At 36.6% G+C, this 20,276-nt stretch overlaps 1 protein-coding gene across 4 annotated transcripts in view; it reads left to right on the top strand.

Annotated features, from left to right (window-relative positions):
• PDE10A (phosphodiesterase 10A) overlaps nt 1-20,276 on the top strand; it is a 344,241-nt gene that overhangs the window by 284,966 nt on the left and 38,999 nt on the right. For all 4 annotated transcript variants that reach the window (XM_036379649.2, XM_036379648.2, XM_054514177.1 and 1 more), the window contains 4 exons: nt 2,311-2,431; nt 4,293-4,342; nt 16,184-16,324; nt 18,685-18,840. In XM_036379649.2, the coding sequence (XP_036235542.1) occupies nt 2,311-2,431; nt 4,293-4,342; nt 16,184-16,324; nt 18,685-18,840 (468 nt within the window). The remainder of the gene's footprint in view (nt 1-2,310; nt 2,432-4,292; nt 4,343-16,183; nt 16,325-18,684; nt 18,841-20,276) is intronic.

Raw genomic sequence — 20,276 nt, 5'->3', positions numbered from 1 at the left:
TTTAACCTTTGAGGATTTGATTTAAATCCTGACTGTGCGTCACAGGCAAAAAGATGTGTATTCATTTCCAAGTTCTGAGAAGGCATTTTTCCACATGATAAAGTGCATGTGTGCTTGATTAGCTGTTGTTGCTTTAGGGTATGTGGCTACACATACTTTTGCAGACTGGGGTTAGCATGTCTGAATAGTGTAGACTCTTGTTCATAATTTTCCTGCTTTATGGCTACTTACGGCTACAGATTGTAAGTATAAAAGCTCCACTTGCGTGAAACTATACTATTGTTTTCTCTCTTTGAATAATAATCATACAGGAGTAATGTGTGACACAACAGAGGGCAGGCAGTGGAAGCTTGCCAGCTGCCATATGGTGCTAATATTGGTGGTGGCATGCTGTATTGTAAACTCAAGACCTGCAGTAGTTTATGCATTTGTGCAGTGTGACCTTACATTGCTGTCAAAATGTATAACCATTGCATCATTTTACAGAAGGAATTATGAAGTGTCAGGTTTGTTACACATTGAGACTATTTGGACAGCCTAGGACTTAAATGTTCTAATATGTCCATGTGGAGAAGTAGATTAATAGATTAAGAGGAGGTCATGGCAAAGATTCTATAATCTCAGGAACCATTTTAAAGTCAAGATTAAGATCTGCTGAATTTACAAAATGTATCCAAAGTATATCTCTTTACATGCTCTGTATTCCTGACATAGTGTTGTATGCCTGAAAATGAGAGGGGGAGTAAAAGTCATATAATGAAATATATCGTGTAAGTTATGTGCTTAATCCATCAGTAAGTGTCACATGTAGAAGTTTACCCACATTTACAGGCAGAGAAGATATTGAGCAGTTACTCATATGCACATAAACATTGGAGTGGTAGTGGGCTAGACTGTGATACTCTGAATATTTATGGTATTTTACATTGTAGTCTATATTAGTCTGATCTATATTAAACTTGGCTCTGAAGTATGAATGAGCAGAAGAGTAAGCTTTGGTCTTTCAAGCAACATTAATTTGTCTAAATATCACCAGTTTAATTTTTAGTTTAAGCAATGTAATTTACTGCATCATGGAGTTCAGTAAGTAATTGACCATATTACTTTATTCAGTTTCCACATTACCAGTTTTGGGCAGGGTAATGAATCTTTACTTAGTGCCAAGTATTGCTTCCTGTGAAATTATTGTTCGTGATGCTGTCATGCTACACATACACATTTAGTGCTGTCTTTAACAGCCCTTCAGAACTTGGGAAATGGATAAACAAGTGCAGCTGGGCCCCTGAAGGGAGGCTGCATCTCCTTTCCTGTGAGATTTTAACCATATCATGCTGTTCCATCATACCAGCAATCAGCACCCCATGGCTCCCATCTAAATATCCTAACTGATTTGTAATCTGCCAGCAGAATTGATTTGTCTGCCATCATCAGCTGAAACAAATGCCTATGAAGCCACAGTGGCTGGCATGATTTTGACTTGTGATTTTTGTCCTTCACTTGGTTGATGTTAATTGCTTCTGTATTTGAAAGGCTGAGCTTCCTGAGCTACCACCACCTGAAAGCTCTGGTGCTTGGCACAGTTCTGTCATTTGGCACATGAATCTGAGGTGGAAGATGTTAGCTAAGGCCTGCTTGCTTCCTTTCCTGGTGGACTAGGAGCTTAAAAGGAAGGAGTTAAAGTCTACTGTGAATGTAACAGTCTGGTCAGAGAGAGAGAAAGCTAGATAAGCTTTCCCACGAATTGGTCTGAGGGAGCTGGAGAGAAAGAATTGTAAACAATCTGCAGGTGTTTTGTGATAAGCTGTTTTGGCCATAAGGTTGTTTACAGATGGGTGGTTTCTTAATTAACCAATGGGGATGGTGCTTTGATTAAAGAATGAATCAGGTCCACCTGTGGCGAACTGGAGTATAAAAAGGAATGGATTTCCTAACAAAGTGAATTAGCCTTCTTCTGACTGTTTTTGGAGTCTGTGACATCTCTGACTCAATGATGACAGTCTACTTAGTTGATAATTGTCATGTCTCTCATTTTCTTTAGACATTGTTCATGACCCTGGCTCAGTTTAGGTGATTATTAATTGTTGAGTGGTGTTCTCAATGTGCTTTGAACAAATGTTTAATTAACAGAGGGTGGAGTGCTGTGCCTCTTGTTTAGAGGTGACCTTGCTCTTCAGGTAGCTGGATTAGGACAGCTCTACTTGGCTCAGTACTGAAATCTTAACATATTATTTTTAATGAATTTGTATGTTTTTAACCTGCAAAATGCATCTCAGTTATTCTAAAATGTTCTTCTCATCTTTGCTCCCATAGTACCAGGATACGAATATGCAAGGCGTAGTGTACGAATTGAACAGTTACATAGAGCAGCGCTTGGATACAGGAGGAGATAACCAACTGCTTCTGTATGAACTGAGCAGCATCATTAAAATAGGTAAGAAGGAGAATCAGGTGTCTCTGAGCTGTTACTCAGCATCAGTGCACAGCACATTTCTTACGTGGTTTAATTAATAAAGACAGGTACTTAGGGATAACAGTGTTCCCATTGGATGTTCTCTCAGTGTGAACTAACTTCACCTTTTGTCCCTCAGTGAATCCCTAGCTGCCCTGAAGTGAATTTCATCTGTGGAGAGAGTTGCATATCCTATTGTGATATTAGAGTCTCATGATAAATGAACCAAAGAATCTGTTTGGGTTATGATGGTGTTGCAATTTCAGTAGTGAAAGTAAGAAAAAGTAATATCACTGCGTACTTTTCTTTTGAAACAATTGAAATGCCACTAGAAGAAGGCATATCTTTTGTGTGATCTCAAACTCAGTTGTTTAACTATTTTTTTCTATCTGATGTAAGTACCTTTTGTGGTAAGAAAATACTGCATGTGATCAAAAGTTAAAAATTAAGAACAAACAAAACACTCTCAATAACAATACAAGTGTTATTTGACTTCTTTTTAGCCAGAGTAGATGGACTCAGACTTCAATAGGAAGTGTCAGGGTAGATTTCAGTCAGCTCTTTAGAAAGGTTTTACTGTCCCAGCTGCTTCATAATTTTTTAACAATGAGTAATAGTTCTGGTTTATATATATGATGTTTTAAAAGAACCTTTTCTCTGCAAAATCTGCTGATTTTGCTTAGGCTACTATTTGGATATTGATGTCCAACTCACAGCAAAACAAATTTGTTAATAAACAGCAAGTGAGACTGGACCATACAGCGTGCTTATGTATTACAATTTTTTCCTTTTGAATAGCAGATAGGAGGGCTTTTTATATATTATTTCCTTTACAGTACTCATTTGACTTGTAGGTCAATATACTTACGTACTACAGCTGAAGGATTTAAAATCTGAATGCAAATTACTCTGCCCTCAACTCTTAATGCTGCACAGTTGACAATGAGCAAGTCACTACACAGTGGAACTTTTTTCCTTTGGTCAAAGAAATTAAGAATGCTATTTGATGGGATTGCACGCAAGTAAAATTTTTTCCACTGACATGTACTAAAAAGGTTTTTGAGTTCATTTATAAAATAATAGGTACCAGATATGTCTTTTTACTCTCTTTTTAGAACGTTTATTAACTTTTGGAAAGACACGTGATACAAACCTGTTGTGTAAAGCAGGCTGAGAAACATTTTCTGCTATATACTCTTCTGATTTTGAGGATAAGTTACGATGGTTGGTTGACTCAAAGCTTTTGAGAGTTTAAGGAACTTGACTTTACCCTGTTTCATACCACACTCTTAATCTGGCAGAAATCTATAAAGTATAAACTTTCTGGTGAGTGTCACTATTTTTAATGTGGGCTAGGTGGAGAAAATAGAAGCAGTTTGTTTGGAAACACATTTTTATGGCAGTATTTGTAACTCCTCATTTTCCCATGGTTTTCTCTCTTAAGGCAAGGACAAATATAGCTTAACATTTAAAATTGGCATTTATTTTACTCATAGAAATTTAAGTGGTATCTGACAGATTATATTGTAAATACACTTTTTAATGTTACATCTATTGTTTGGATTCATTTGCTTTTACAGACATTAGGCCTTGGAGTATAGATGTATAAAGAAGTTGTTTCTAATTATCTTTTAAAATGCTGTAAATGGCAATGAAGAAAGCAAGAACCTCTAACTTTATAGGCTTTTGAAAGTTTTAGGAGACACAGCAGAAGACCTTAATCTTTTGAATGGTAGATGTTTGTCCTAAGTGGAATTGAATCTGTGGTTTCACATCAAAGATGTTGCCTAAGTTTGATTTATCCCTGTGAGTACAATTATTTCTTTTGTTATTGCTTTGACAGCTACAAAAGCTGATGGATTTGCACTGTATTTCCTGGGAGAATGCAATAATGTAAGTATACTGGATTAAAATGCTGCTTTTCTGTATGATCACAAGTATGTTTTCTAATATAATAATGGCGGTAATGAAAAAAATATTCTCTGCATTTAGGTCCTTGGTCTTTTTGGGTTTTTTTTTTAAAGATTTGGCAAGAATGCTATTGTTTCTCTGATTCTGGAAGCTTAACTTGTGATTTAACCCTATTATTAATTGTCTTTAAGAAATAGAAAACTTTACTTGGGTTTCATGTCTGCATAGCCTTTTCTTTGCATCCAATTATCTCTCTGATTTTTTTTAAATGTTAATTGTCAGCTGCCAACTTGATAGTGAGGTGATGTAGGTTCTGGTTGGCATAAAATAAAAAATTAAAAATTAGTAATTCAGTTACTTTCTGATGTAATAATTCAAACAACAGCTAGCCTAATATTTGTTCTTTTGTTAATTGAATGTTAGAATACCTTGCATCTTTTTCTATCCAGTTGGATTTGTACAGTTAGCATGATACAAGACTTTGTAGTTATTTTGAACGGCTATCAGAAGGAAATTCCGTGTAGTACTTCAGTCAGTTCCCTCAAATTAAAAATCAGAATTTGTTGGAAATTTTGTCTTGCATTGGTTCAAGAAACAAGCAGTGATTAGAAAGGAAAATATTTTTTCTCTTTGTATTTTTCCTTACTTTACACAGTCAGTTTTGATAGCTTATTCTTGTATAGTCCATTAGCCAATTCGCCTTGCATGTTGTGCAATATTTGAATTCAGAAAAAACTGTAAAAGTTACTTTTTTTAAGTAGTGGAAACAGAATTGAAGATGTACAAACCTGCAAGTAATTTGATATGGAAGAAGGCCCATACAGAAATTTCCTATAAGAAATGGAAATGAAGTTTTGCATTTTTTGTGATATAACTGTTTCACATAATAAAGATAACCCACTTTATTATTCAAAAATTCTTTATTCTCTTGATGGCTTTTGTTAAGCAAATAAATAGCATATATTTTTCAATAACTCTTTCACTGAGAGGTATAATTTAAGAAACATGTTGTTCATCATTTTGAATGCTGTCTTTGGTTCTTATTAGTAGGTGACAGCGTTCATTGTCATGGGTAGGGGTGATAGAAGCAGTCACTGAAAATCTCCCTCCTGCTGCCAGAGGCAGGAACCTGCAGGAAATTCAGCCTCCATCCCAAATGCACAGCTCTCGACAGCTTTGGTGGCAGTGACTGCCTGCCAGCTAAGCATGCTCATCTCTAAATGCTTTGTAAAATTTTACAGTAAAATTAACTTTACTGCTTGAGACAAGGAGAATTTTTGCTATGGTGAGGTTTTTCCTATTACATTAGTATGGCATAACATGGGATTACTCACAGCCTTTTTGGTACCCTGAGGGCCTGGGTACTACATGACCTTCTGCTTTTTCTTTTTTTTTTTTAAATAACATATTAGGCAAATGAATCTATTTGCTTCCCAGTATTCCTGTACAACTCTTTGCTGAAAAAAAGCTCCAACCACTAAAAACACACATTGACTTTATTAACCACTGCTATGTAGCTGCATCACTCAAAATGGAATGTTCTTCATGTAGTTATTATAGGGACTGATCCCAAGTCCTTTGAAGTTAGTGTGAGATTTTCCATTCACTTTAGTGGGCTTTGGGCCAAACTTGTGTTTGTAGTCTTGTAACTAAATGGTAATGCATTAACCTATTTCTTATAATAAATTGTCATTGTAAATTAATTTGGGTAGCCTTTGTCTCTTGAATATTTAATTTAAAGGTTGTATCCAAGTGAGATTAGCCATTGCCCAGCAAGCACTGGCAATGAGGTTTTATTTATTTTTATTAAATGTCTTTTTAAAATGGGAACAAAAAGATTCTGCATAGCAAAAGCAGGAATGAGCTAATTCTTTAGGCTGAAATAAATAAAAAAAATCCTTTGATTAGCCTGCATGAAGTATTTGCTGAATATCTATGGCCATGTGTTCAAGAATAGTATCTGCCTTTTGCTGGCTTAAGATTTTGGTGCTCGATATGTGACTTGAATTTTGCAAATTTGGCAAAAGCCTTCCCCTCCCCCTGACCCTATCCCCCCAATTTAGCATTGGGCTTTTTTTCATTAGCTTAGAAAATATCTGCTTGTTATCCAGCTAGGAATGTGTGTCTGTGAGTGTGTGTACATCTTTTTGAGAATCAAGTTTTGGGATGGGAGTGTGTAAAAATGGAGGAATCCTATTAACAGGTAGACAACTGCTTTCAAATGGTTTTCTAATATTTAGTGATGTGTGTGTTCTGACTATATTCTGTAAGGGAATTTATGACCAAACCTGAAGCATAAGCACTAATTCTACTTAATTTCAGTTCCTGCTTAAAATGTGTATAGGTATACTTTGGCTTGTTTAAATGAATCCAGATTTGCGAATTTTGGTTTATGTTAATCTCATCAAAGGAGAATTTTTGCAATATAAGATATCCTTAACTACCTTTAGCCTGGATTAAACAGTGAGTTTCTAATTAGGATATAAGATAATTTTCATTTTACAAAAATGCTTAATTTTTGAAAAATGAAAACTAGTAAATGATTACTACATACTTTGTGCTATTATTTCTTAATATTAAGAAAATTGCCATATCATTGCAAATTGCTTTTTTAATGGATTATTAAGAGTGCATACTAAATCATTCTTTGGTGCTGTATTTAATATAGGCAGAATTTTCTTTACATGAAAATTACATTAGTACTGAAAGAAAATTCATCTAGTTTAAGGAAAAGCTCTAGATTAGCCAGTCCCTTTGTTTTTACAAAACATAGATGATACACTTCCCTTTAAAGGAGGACAGTGCTTTAGAAAAGAATCCTTTGGAGTTTAATGGCACAAAAGTAAGTTTGTGAAAATATCTGTCCATATAAAAAGTTTTTTTACAGCCTTATTTTCTTTCTCTCTATTAAAGTTTACATACTATATTAGAGTTGGAAAGCAGCATAAGGACTAAATAACTTCTGGCTGACAGTTCAGGTTGAATGCCTTCAGGACATTGACTTGAGTGAATTTGCTTGAAATAGAAGATGCCACATCAATTGCAGATTCCAGTGCATTTTTTTAATGCAAGTAATACTCAGAATTGGTGCCAGAATGGTTCAATTATTTTAGCATTCTTCTGGGTGTTCAAATTGCTTGGAAGCACTACCACTTGGTGCAGTCCTAACTGAGAGTGTTCTGATGGTGATTCTGCTTTTCAAATGATTGCCCTCTAGCAGGTAAGCACCCCTTGCATGCCCAGCTCCTTCCTTCCCTGTGACGTTGCCCAGTGTTTCAGAATCTGGTTCTGCCTGTGCTATGTATATGCTAGAATGAATTGCAAAGTACTTGTGCTAAAAACAGTAGAGCTTCCACATCAGGGTCATAATCTGAACAAACCTGGGCCCATACTGCCTCTGGATTTTTAACTTTCTTCATGTCTAAGGGATTATCTTTGTCCATAGGTTAGTGAAGTTATGCAAATAAAGTTATTTTTTCTTCTGGTACATATCAGCTGCTTTACAAATTCTATATACTGGAGAACAGAAACACTTCCAAATCAAACAGGAATGTTTCACAACTCTCCAGCAAAGGACATTTTCTTTTTTATTTCTTATGGGGATGAATGTACAACAGTTCATAACTCTCCTGTTATGACCTTAATTAAGTATCATCTTCAAACATGTCTAAAAGGATTTACTGAAATCCTCATATTGGATACTGTGTGTGTAAATCAATTGCCTAAGCATCATGCTAGCTAGGCATTTAAGTCCATAAGCTGACATCTTTACAAGGCACTATTTCTAAAGTACTTATCACAGTTACAGAGTTCCTAATGCATTACTACATTAACCAATTCTTCAGATACTTCTTGTTTATAGTTCTTACTTGTATGAGTAATTTTCCTCATGATTACACCGTGATTCCTACGTAAAGATGTATGACTTTGTGTTTAACAGGCGTACACTCAAAGCAGCTTTTACTTGGTCTTGTGTTACTTAGTTCCTGAAACTGCAAATTGTGTTGACAAACAGATTATCCTCGCTTCAGACAGAAGTTTCCAATAGCTTTATTGTAAGAAAAAATTATGTGAGGCCACAAATATGTGCACATACTCTGTGCTTCAGGGTGTATTTTATTAAGCCATTCCTGAATTTCTGGTCATGCAAAAGTTGTTGCCGCTTGATGTGTATGCAGTGCCACCTAGTGAGTTTATAAGGTGGGTGATTTGAATTACTAAGAATACAGGAAAAAACATGTACTGCTTACTGTCTCTGGTTTTTGAATGCATAGACATCTCTGAAATGTGAGTCTTTTTAGACATGTTTCCAGGTGAAATCCTTCTAATTGCAAGTCAATTCAAGAAATTTGTCTTTATCCTTGAATTAGTTCTAAGACCATGGGGTTCTTTTATATGTAAAGTGGAAGCAATCTGTTGCTTTCTTATTTGCCAATGAATAGTGATACTCAACAGACAGTGAAAGCTCCTGTTTAGTTACAGTGTTAGAGTTTAAATTTGAGTCAATAAATTATCAAGCTGAAAGAAATAAATAACTGTCAAAATGTATCTTAGGGAAATTTTGGTCTTGTTTAATTTAATATTCAGGTAAATGGACTTGTGGAATGTGTTCATGATGAAGAGTATCATAGAATATCCTGAGTTGGAAGGGACCCATCAGGATCATCAAAATCCAGTTCCTGGCCTGCACAGGACACAGGAACTGGCCTCTGCCTGAGAGCATTGTCCTGAACTCTGCCAGGCTGGTGCTGTGACCACTCCGCTGGGAAGCTGTTCCAGTGAACCACCCTGTGGGTGAAGAACCTTTTCATAATAGCCAACCTAAACCTCCCCTGACACAACCTCAGGCCATTCCCTTGAGTCCTGTCACTGGTCACCACAGAGCAGAGATCAGTGCCTGCCCCTCCTGTTCCCCTCATGAGGAAGTTGTAGCTGCAGTGAGGTCTGCCCTCAGTCTTCTCTTCTCCAGTCTGAACAGACCAAGTGACCTCAGCTGCTTCTCAAGACTCTTCATCATCATTTTTGCTGTGGTTTGGACATTCTCTGAGAGCTTAATGTCTTTTTTGCATTGTGTCACCCAAAACTGCCCCCAGCACTCGAGGTGAGGCTGCCCCAGAGCAGAGCAGGACAATGCCCTCCCTTGCCTGGCTGGTGATGCTGTGCCTGATGTCCCCCAGGACAGGGCTGGCCCTCCTGGCTGCCAGGGCACTGCTGGCTCAGGTTCAACTTGACACTGACCAGGACCCCTAGGTCCCTTTCTGTGGCTCTGCTCTCCAGCATCTCCATTCCCCAGTTTGTGCATACATCAATATATGCTATAGGTAGAATGCAGAAATTGCTGGAAAACTACACAGAGTCCAGTTGTTTGTGTTTCACTATCAGAATGGGAGGTTGTTTTGCAAAAATTTGCAAATATTTATCCAGGTATCTGGTTTTGCTGACTATATATTCATTAATGCACAGGTAAAGAAAGAATATAGGACTGCAGATGTGTTTGTAGGAGCAGATTTGATTTCAAAATGGGCTTTGGAAAATGATCAGAAGAAGCCACACAATGATTCAGCTAAGAAAAGTGCTCGGCTTTCCACATATTGCCTCTCTCTGTGTGGGGCAGTTGATGACTCTGAGAAAGATTCTAGTGTTTTCAGTGAATTTGAAGGTAAAAATAAGTCTGCAATAACCATTGCTGTAATAAAAAATACACTTATGTATCACAAACAGAACTCTAGTCCTAATGTATTTTTCCTTTTTCTCTCTCCACTGCTAAAGCCTCAGATGGAATAAAACATTTAAACACAGCACTTGAAGAAAAAATAGAATTGGAGGAGCTGAAGTGAGTTCAGAAGAGAGCAGAGACAATGGTCAGGAAAAAAAAGTGGTTTTGCTTAGTCTAAAGAAAAGAAAGTTGAGGGGTGAAGATGTGCTTGGATAAGGCAGAGAGGAAGGGAATCATCTTCAATACCTATGGTGTGTAGGGCAAGAAGCAGGGTGCCTCATCTGGCACTGGGGAAACTTCCTCAGCTGTGGCTGTAAGGAAGCATGACAGTCTGTTGCTTGTGCAAGCTCAGGGATCCTCATCCCTGGAGGAGTGTTTGGGACCTGTTCTGCCAAATGTCCTAGAGAAAAATGCTTAGCTGACCATGCCTTAAAATGGAAGGGATGGTAGGGAGGCATATCAACTTGATTTTCTGTGTCAATGAACTTCTGTAACTCTCATGGTGTTTTTCTTGTGTAAATCAACTGGAGAGTTTCCAGGAGTTAAGTGGACTTAAAAATTGATACTATTCAGAAGGGTGAAGACATAAACCCCCTGCCAAAAACAAAAGGAAAAAAAAACCCAAACCCAACTGTTAGTAGTTCTACAGTAAGTGCACCATCTTCATTTCACTAGTATCCAACATTTGTGCATATGATGTGGCTTAAAATTGCAAATCTCCTCTAATACACAGTGTTATATTGCAAAGGAAACAAGTTTTTTATAAACAATGGTGGTAGTTGCTGGTATTTTTATCTGGTGTCTTCTTTTATCCCTGTGTGCCTCCCTCGTACAGTCAGGCTGTTGCACTTGTGCTTAAACCCATTATTTCTTAGAGCTTTTAAGATTTTTGCATGGCAGTATTGGGCTACTGTTTGAAATATGCCACATAACAAATGCAAGGGGCTTGGCTGTAAATAATTTCCAAATTAAATCATGTTAGTTTGTTTTTCTTGCTCATCTTTGCCTCTTATCTTGAGCTTTAATCTTGCAAAAAATCCAGGCCTTAAGACACAGCCTTTGTAAATATCTGCAGATAATTTTATCGTTTGGTTGTGTGGTCTTACATTTAAGTTGTCCTTTACCAAGAGTAAAAATCTATTGCTGTTATTGAACAGAAACAGATGTGAGCACCACAGGCCATTGAACTCACTTAATATCAGCTTGATCAATTTCCATTTTCTCTTTAATTTTTTCTTTCCCCCAAGCATCAAATCACATAGCAATGCTTTAGTATGAAGGCTTTCATTTAATGTCAGTTGAATATTAAATGATTTCCCGTGAAGCATTTTAGGACCAGTTTTATTAGCAGATTGTCCTGAGGAATAAACTAGATCAAAATGCAGTCACCTGTACCACCAAAATAGTTTGTTAGCAGAATGCTTGTCTCATGTGTACTCATCCTTCATTTTAATCATTAAAATGTCTTGTTCTTATCCAGACTGCTTTTCTGCAAGGAACTTTAAGAAAAATTGGTTTATGATTGTCATTTGCTTAGTTATGAGTAGTTACATGAAAAGAAGAAATAACTGTTTGTGAAATGATGATAATGAGGATGATGATGATGAATACCTTTTTGCAGTTTAGTTCCAATCCTGACAAACTTTATATAGTTGGTTGAATGGTTTGATGAGATAGGATTTGGTCTTGAGCTGGATTCCAACAAACTGCATACCAACAGTGGCTAGAAAAAGAGCATCAATTATACTGGTGGTTGTCATCTTCATCAGAAGAGCCTAAGATGGAAATCACTGAGAACTGCAGTTTTCTTGCTTAGTGCTGTAACCATATCTGTCAAGAGTTGCGGATGCTATTGTGTTATGAGACTTGCTGCTACTACTCATGTTTTCTTTTATTGGGATTTTAATCTGCTATCTCTGTCAAGCATTAGATTTTTACTAGAGAAACCAACAATGGGGCCAAGTTACGCCAGTATGACAAGATGAACATGAGTAATTCTTCATGTGCATGCTCTTAGCTGTTAGAGATGAGGAGTGAAGAAGGCTTTTTCAGCCACAGCAAGAGCTCAAGATAAATTACTTAATTTTACTAGACTGAGTGCGTAGTACCAAGGAAAGAGCACCAAAACCCATGGTATTATGGCTTATTGAGTATATTCTGATCTTGTTATGTATCTGAAAGCCAAGTTTATTTGTGAATTGAGGATGTTGTCATCTTTATGTCCCTCAAGAAACAGTTACAGTACATCATTCTGCATTCCTGTATGGTGGCAGGCTTGTATATACATTAGTATTTTTAAAATATATTAGAGACAACAATATGTTACCTATAGCTAGAGTGCCTAAGAAACATGGGTCATAGAATAGAATCAATAGAATGTTTTAAGTTGGAAAAAACTGAGATCGTTGAATTCAACTATATAGCCTAATACCACCAAGATGAAATGGTGAATTTTGCAACATTTGTCTGTGTTCACCAGTGTTTAAACATTTGTTAAGGTCACAATTTCTTTTGGACTTTCTGTTTTGCTTCAGTTGGCTTTTTTAACAACCTCTTGATCTCTGTGTTCATGATAGGTCATTAGTGGATTCCAAACCACAGTGTTACATCTATCAAAATTAATAGGAGATTTTTTGGCTTTGGATGTTATACAAGTGAATTAAGTGACTAAACAATGAGGGGAGGAGTAATTTTGAAGATTTTAGGCCCACCCAGAGCAATCTGTCCTGTCACAGATGGAAGGAAAGAAAGAACCTCATGTGCTCTAGGGTTTCAGCAAGTTACAGGAAGTTCTTGATGTCAAACTTTAGTGTTCCCCTGCCTACTACATTTAAAGAAAGAAGTCCATCATCATATGGAACTTATTGGAAGAATATTTTTAGTAGGGTAGTTAGGACTGATGTAGAAAAGGAGGTTCTGTCTTTGTCTGGAAGGAGGGTAAACAGGTCAAAATTGGGAATTAGAGAGTCCTGCGGACTGCCAGGTGCCAAAATGCCTGAACCTGTAAGCTTCCAAAGGATTCTCTCTCCAAGCCAATGTTTGTCCTTTTGGTAGTTTTTCAGATCCAGACTGAATCTCCCATTTTGGTTGCCTTCTCTCTCATCAGCAGAAGAGATACCTAATGCTCTTTATACACTAGTTATCTTTTAGTACTTAACTTTTGCCTAGAGAGAGACAGTGACATAGCATTATCAGTAAAGAGCTATTGTATTTATCTCTTTCTGATACTGACTTAGAGGCTCACTGCAAGTGATATTAGCAGCAAAAGAGTCTGAGCAGTGCATAAACATCCCGCTGTCTCCTTTTACTGCATTGTGAGTTATCAGTATAGTATTTGGGAAATCAGGGGCCCTAATATTCTCATATTTCCTTTCTTATTGACTCTACATTGGTTAACTTGTGGATGGAGATCCACTTGTTTCTTATTTTGATTATTAATCATTGTTTATTATCATTACCGGAAACACAAACTGTCTTTTTTGAAGTAAAATTCAGACAAACTGAGAAAATGCAAGTTAATTTGAAAGGGCCAAATTTATTCATTTCTTCATTTACTTGTGAAGCTGTATGCAATATATCTGATGTATGTATGGAAACATTTCTAGTTGCCTTTTGAGCTAGTGAAAGAATATGGAATGTACATTTGCAAATTAAAAGAATGCTGGAGTTGTTCACAGTTAGAAGAAAGTAGGTGTCCCCCAAATTTTACCTTTACTGCAGTACATTTCATTTCATAATTATTTTCTTAAGAGAAAGAAAATAAAAGTGAGCTAGATAGGTGATGTGAAAAACCTGCTGTTTTTTGACCACCGTGTTAATTTTTGAGATCCTCATAAAGGTCTGTCTTTGGGGTACCTCAGAGATTATTTCAGTAACATGACGTAGTAGAGCAGAGCCCAGTTTACTTTGTTTTGTTTGGCTGACCTTGCCATTGATGGCTTCTATTTGAGACATTTCTACATAATTAATTGGCAATAAACATTTAAACTCATTCAGATTTAAATTCATCAAATATGGAATGTACAACCACTCACAGCAATTTTTTTGGTGTATGTATAAAGTCAGTGTGGAATGGTAGAAGCTTATGGATTAATTTCAGCTCATATATGGTTAGGAGAAAAATTGCCTTTCTTTTTAATAGTGCTGCATGGTTAGGATAAGATTATCTATTGTTCTGCACAGTCATTTCTACCTCTGCAGTCAGGAGGACCAGTGGCAAATTTAGAACCTGTTGGGTAGTTAGAAGAGTTTTTTAGATCACTGACCCCTTAGCCACAGGTTTGCAACTTTCTTTAGAAGCAGAATGGGATTGCTTCTGTAACACTTTTTTGGAGAAGCTGGAAGTAAAATAATGTTCACAAACTTTTTTCAGCATAGGGAAACTTGTTCACAGCAATACTTCATTGTGTTAGCAACAGAGGGGTGTACCAGACAGAATGATACGCAAGGACGCAGGAAAGACTGTGCTGGTGCAAGCAGCCTTAGCAGGCAATACTTGATAATGTCAGCACAGGTTTTTGGCCCCTGAAGGTGTGGGAGAAGTGAATTCTTTGTTTTCTGGTGCAAGTGCTTGTTTGGTTTTCTTCCATTTTTTTCTTGTTTTGAGAAGCTCTTTCTGAGAAGAGCAAGATTTGTGCATTATGTTATGTTTAGGGCTGGGCATGACTCAGGAGATGAGTGTAAAAAGCACATTTTATACACATAATTTAAATAGCACAGTTACTTTGCTATATGTAACGCATTGATACCATGGCAAAAAGAATCAAATGTATCTGAAGCATAGAAGAAGGTGTGAATAAAAGAGTTATTTGGCATCTTCAGCAAAATCAGCTTTGCTCTCTGTCCTGTTGATTTTGACTCATTCCACTACTTGGACTACATAAATCAGACTTTTAACATTCTGTTGCATTTCTACATTTTGCAGTACTCTTCAACAGAAGCCACCTTTAAAGTGTTGCTTTTCCTGTTATAAGAGTATATTTTAAATAGTAAATCTTAAGCATATAGTATAGCAGATGAGACTATGATATTTCAGTATTTCTATGCTCTTTATATTTTACAAGCTTTTTTATTTTTTGAAAATTATTTTATACCGGAACACTGATCTAAATAAACAAAGATCTGTCTTTTCTTCAGTTTTATTAGAATAATGTCCTTTTTTTTTTTTTTTTTTAGATCATGGTGTGCTTTTCTTGGCTGTGTTATGTAAAATGTTCTTTTTCATTCTATTTAAGTGCATGTAAAAACATGAACTGAAGCTTATGAAGGCAAGCAGCTGTGAAACTAAGTTTTTATTTAAAAATTATATGTATCTTTACTAGATTATAAGCAAGTAAGAGTAAATGAAGCTTTTTATTCTGGTATATTGAGTAGGCTTCTTCACATTTCAGTGGGGTTTTTTTTTTTTGATTTCTTTAGTACTAGTGCTTTATAACAGACCATGCATGTTTGTAAAGAAGGGAGAATTATGAGAGGATGCACCTTATCACTTCATTTTCTACAGCTGATAGTAGATGCTGAATTTTTGTATGCAAATTTTACCTGTAATAATCCATGCTAGAAAACAGCTCCTGTCTGATTGCAGCCCTAATGAAAGCAAATTCTGAGAGTGAAATTAATCAGCAGCACAACCTGCGGCCATTCTTAAGAGGAGTGTTAGTAATGCATTGTGGTGTGGCATTGTCATATATAACAAGAAGTTTAAATATTATCTCTACTTTTTGAGTATTTTCTATTGCAATAAATGAGTGCATCATAGGTAAAAAAGTTAAGATAATGTTTTTCTTACAAGATAACGTTATCTTGAATGAGTCTTGTATGCTGTGTATTATGTGTTCAAAGTAAATGCAATCCTACCCTGATATAAATAATAAGTGACTTAAGTTATCCACTGTGCTCCACTGGAGTTGCACCAGAGTTACCTGGATGACTTAAGAGTGGGGTTTCTAAGATTTTGGAAGAATTAAGCAGAGTTTATTCAACTACTTTTCATTGTCAAAGGCTGTGTTTCTCTACATTATCTACTTTATTGTACATAACTGTAAAAGTAATCATGCTTTCTAATTGCTTTTTTTCCCTTTTTTTCTCTTTTTTTTCTTTCTAACTAGAGTCTGTGTGTATTCACACCACCAGGAGCTAAAGAAGGACACCCACGACTCATTCCTGCAGGACCCATTGCACATGGCACTACTGTATCTGCTTACGTAGCCAGATCCAGAAAAACGTTGTTAGTAGAAGATATTCTGGGGGTAAAAAGCTTTCTCTTCTTAATGAGATATTGCAGCATGTTCTTAGAATGAATGTGTTGATGCTGAAATGTTTATTGAGATGAACATTTAATTATAGAATTTGCATCTGTCCCGATACCAGGAAAGTAAATCTGAGTTTGGATTAGCTGATGGAATAATTTTAGAATACTTCATTTATTTCTAGTTTTACAGGTTTGAGGTTTTTTTCACTTTGGGTTATTTTACCTTTTTTTTTGGTTGTCAGATAAAGGATGTGATGGAACCACTGTCAATTGGAACAAACAACCAATCAAAACTCCTGTCTTCTTGGTCTTGAAATATTAACCCCAAACAAGAAGACTTTCATGTAGTCAATCAAATTTGATTTAATTTTAATACAGGGCTGACACTGACAAGAATGTCAATTAGAATTCTGATTATTAGGCAGGATTTTTATCTCTACATATTCTAATGTAAAGCTAAAATACTGATAATATCATTAGATCTACATGAAAAGTACAGTAATGTAACTGATATCAAAATTCAAGCCTTTTTCTGTAACAGGAGTTGGAAGTTCCTGAGGTGACATTCTGATAATTCTTGGCACTCTGTATGTCTGTCCTTATTAATTTTTTTTAAATACTTCATCCATTAGTTGCATCTATACAGTTTTATGAAATTGGTTTTTAAACTGTACTTTGAGTAAGCACTTTATGATTAGTTGGTTTTGAGAACACCAAGGAAGTTTACATTTTCTTCTCTCTTCAATGTTTCCTATCTTTTCAAGTTCTTTCCAGAATAACAATTGTTAGATACTGTGACCAAAACAAAAAAAAAGGACATTGCTGTCTCTACTTTTAACAAAATTTTTTTTAAAAACGTATGACCTTAGTTGAGCAAACATGTACTATAAACAAATACCAAATGCCTAATGTGAGTACACTTAAACAGAGCCACAAAACCGAAAGGCAGAAACTGCTTTCCCTGTAGTAATAGTCAGTGCTTTCTACACACTCTGGACTATTTAGACTTTATGTGTTGGTATGTTTTTTCAGTTGAAGGGTTTAAATTGTTACCAGTAATTTCCAATCAATATCATGATATCCTGACATACAAGAGTTCTGTGTTTTGGTTTTACATTCTTACTAAAATCATGGGGTTAGTGAGGAGGAGTTTTGAAATTTTTTCTTGGTTTAATATTCATTGATTCATTGACCAAACAGTAAGATTCATTTTGGTGAGATGGTTTGCCTTTGTGTGATTTTTAGAAGCTTCTCAACAGCAAAAGGGAAGCGCATGAAGGTAGACTTGCCAGCCCTTTTTTTGTGGGAGGACAGAGCTAAAAAGAGAAAGCAGAAGGCTCGTGTTTCAAAGTGCTTCCCACTCTCTTTTGTCTGTCATTTGTTAAAGTTGATTGTCATCTTAGTAATTAAGGTAGAGATTACTTGCTGTTTTCTTTGAGAAGTGAGAGATTTTGATCAGCCTTGAAGGGGTGGCTTTCTTGCCTAAGCACAGCCTGCAGGGAAGGTGTGAATCGAGTACTGAAGGCCTCATGTGCAGGGAAATGGGTCTTGCACACTTGGCACTGGGCAGTGACTGTCCAGGTGTTTTCTTAGGCCTGCCTGAGTTTTCCTACAGGGGGAAGTGAAGCCATAAAGCCTTGAACATACTCTCTGAAGATTAAAAGTTAGGTATTTGCGCCTTACATAGAAGCTGGTAGGGTTATTTGACCATTTGTTTCTGTATCTTTTGCACCAGTTTATTCAGGATGCATAAGAAAAGGAAGAAGATGCTTACTCTCATGTGTAATTTTTTGGGAATGCATTTTCCTCCTCAAGAGTTGGTTGAGGATTATAACTGTATAAGCTAAAGCCTTAGCCTTAAGTTTCAATTTTTGTTTTCTTATAAGCATTGTTGTCTACTCTTAATACTGAGATCTGAGCAGTCCACTTTGTGATTACAAGTTCTTTAGGGTTTTTTGGAGGAAAGGATGTTGGGGTGGTAGTATTCCTTGTTTGGGTTTTTATTTAATCTGGACTGGCATTGGCAATAATGTGCCATTTTTTCTGCCTGTGAGAATAGAGAAAAAAACATTATATAAACAAACTCAAATCTGGGTGTAATATCACAGCTAATTCTGACCTTACATCAATAAAGTTATCTGTATATGTAAATTAATGCTGAGACTTCAAAATTACATTTTTTTAGTTGCTGTCTTACTACTGTGTAGAAGTTATGCTGAGAAATGAGTTTTTGTGACTTTTGTGATTTTCCTGCAGATTTGCTCAGATAGGAGGAGGAGGAGGAGAACATCAGTATGTCTTGGCTGTTAATGCTTTATCAGATATCACATTTTATCAGATTATATTTGCATTTTCTAGGATGAGCGATTTCCCAAAGGTACTGGACTGGAGTCGGGGACCCGTATCCAATCTGTTCTGTGTCTGCCAATTGTCACAGCAATTGGTGACCTGATTGGTATCCTGGAGCTTTACCGTCACTGGGGCAAAGAAGCCTTCCACCACAGTCACCAAGAGGTGAGCTCCTGTGCAGCCTTTGCCCACTTCCCCACCACAGTCAGGACTTCACTCCCATCCCTACCCCCACTCCAAACTTCCTCCTCATGCTCTTCTCGTGAGTTTATATCTTTTTCATGCTTGATTTTGTTCTTATTAAAAAGAAAATAGGTGGTGATTTGAATTTTCAGTCAGAGGAGGTAAAACATACAATTACAGGGACACATCAAGAGTTTTAGCTTGTGTTCTTTTGTGGATAAACAGATTCCAAGTTTCTGTATTGATTATAAACTCAATACAGAGTTGTTAGAGAAGTTAACGCAGGGCAGGTAAATGAAATGTAAGTGTAAATCAAACATCAAAACCCAAAATCACTCTATATAAAAAAAGACAATGCTCAGTTATCTGAGTCTCAATCTTAACTTTCCAGTACAGCTTTGTTTTACATTATGGTAAGATTTAAAAAAATATTTTAGTTTACTCTTTGGTGTAAGCTTCTAAAGTAATTAGCCCTATGGCAAAACAGTGTTGCAATGTTTCAGCAACAGTTTCTCAAGTCTTAGTGCTGGGTCTTGCGGGAGGGGAGAGAGATTTTACTTTAAATCAAAAGTGAAGCAAAAGAGGTTTCTGATCTTTGCATCCATGTTTTTACTGCCACACTTGCTCCAGCACCAAGATGAGTCTGTCTAGGTGGTATTTCCAGTTCCAGGTATCCAGGTGGTCCCTCCAGAATTCCTTGCAACAGAAGGACAAGGCATGCTGTCAGCTGAGTCATTGTGGTCTCCTGGTTTCTTTCTAGGTTGATAACCATGTGCTGGTTTTGGGTCAGGCTTTTCTTTAGCTTTTAGCAGCTGATAGCTTTTGTCTCTCTCTAGCCTGTCCCATCTCTGTGAGTTGTCAGGATCACTGTCCTTTGTCTCCTGACTTAGATGCCTTTAGAAAGTGTATATAGAAATGCTGGTATCTGGATGACCTGCCAGTCTGGGTGATGCTCATAAAGCTCTCCTCTGCTTTTTTTAACTTCTGATGCTTCGTTATCCAGATATTCTCATTCATGCTCATCTTCCCCTTTCCATGACTGTTCTGCATGCATTACTCAGTTCATACAAGTCCTCTGTAGCTGTGTTGTCCATACATGTCCATTTGTCAATCTGAAGTTAGGAGCTGTTAGCCAAATACAAATAGATTTGAAAACTGAGCAGGTGTTGCAAAGGCTGTTGATGTAATAAAGGTGTTCAAAGTGCATCTTTGCTCTCATGTCAGGGTGAGGATCTCTGTTATGCCCCATTAACATGTCTCTGATGTAAAGATGAATTTCTTCTCTGTGCCATCCCCCAGAGAAGGGAATCTGAACACACAGGACAAAATGGAGTGAGTTCTAGCCAGGTGTGTTGTCTTAAAAGGTATGAGATCCACCATGGTGCAGTTTAGCTGTACTGAACAGGAATTATTTGTGT

This window comes from Molothrus ater, chromosome 3, assembly GCF_012460135.2.
Source record: "Molothrus ater isolate BHLD 08-10-18 breed brown headed cowbird chromosome 3, BPBGC_Mater_1.1, whole genome shotgun sequence".
Lineage (NCBI taxonomy): Eukaryota > Metazoa > Chordata > Aves > Passeriformes > Icteridae > Molothrus > Molothrus ater.
Note: the sequence above shows the minus strand (reverse complement) of the source record. Positions and strands in the feature narration are given on the sequence as shown.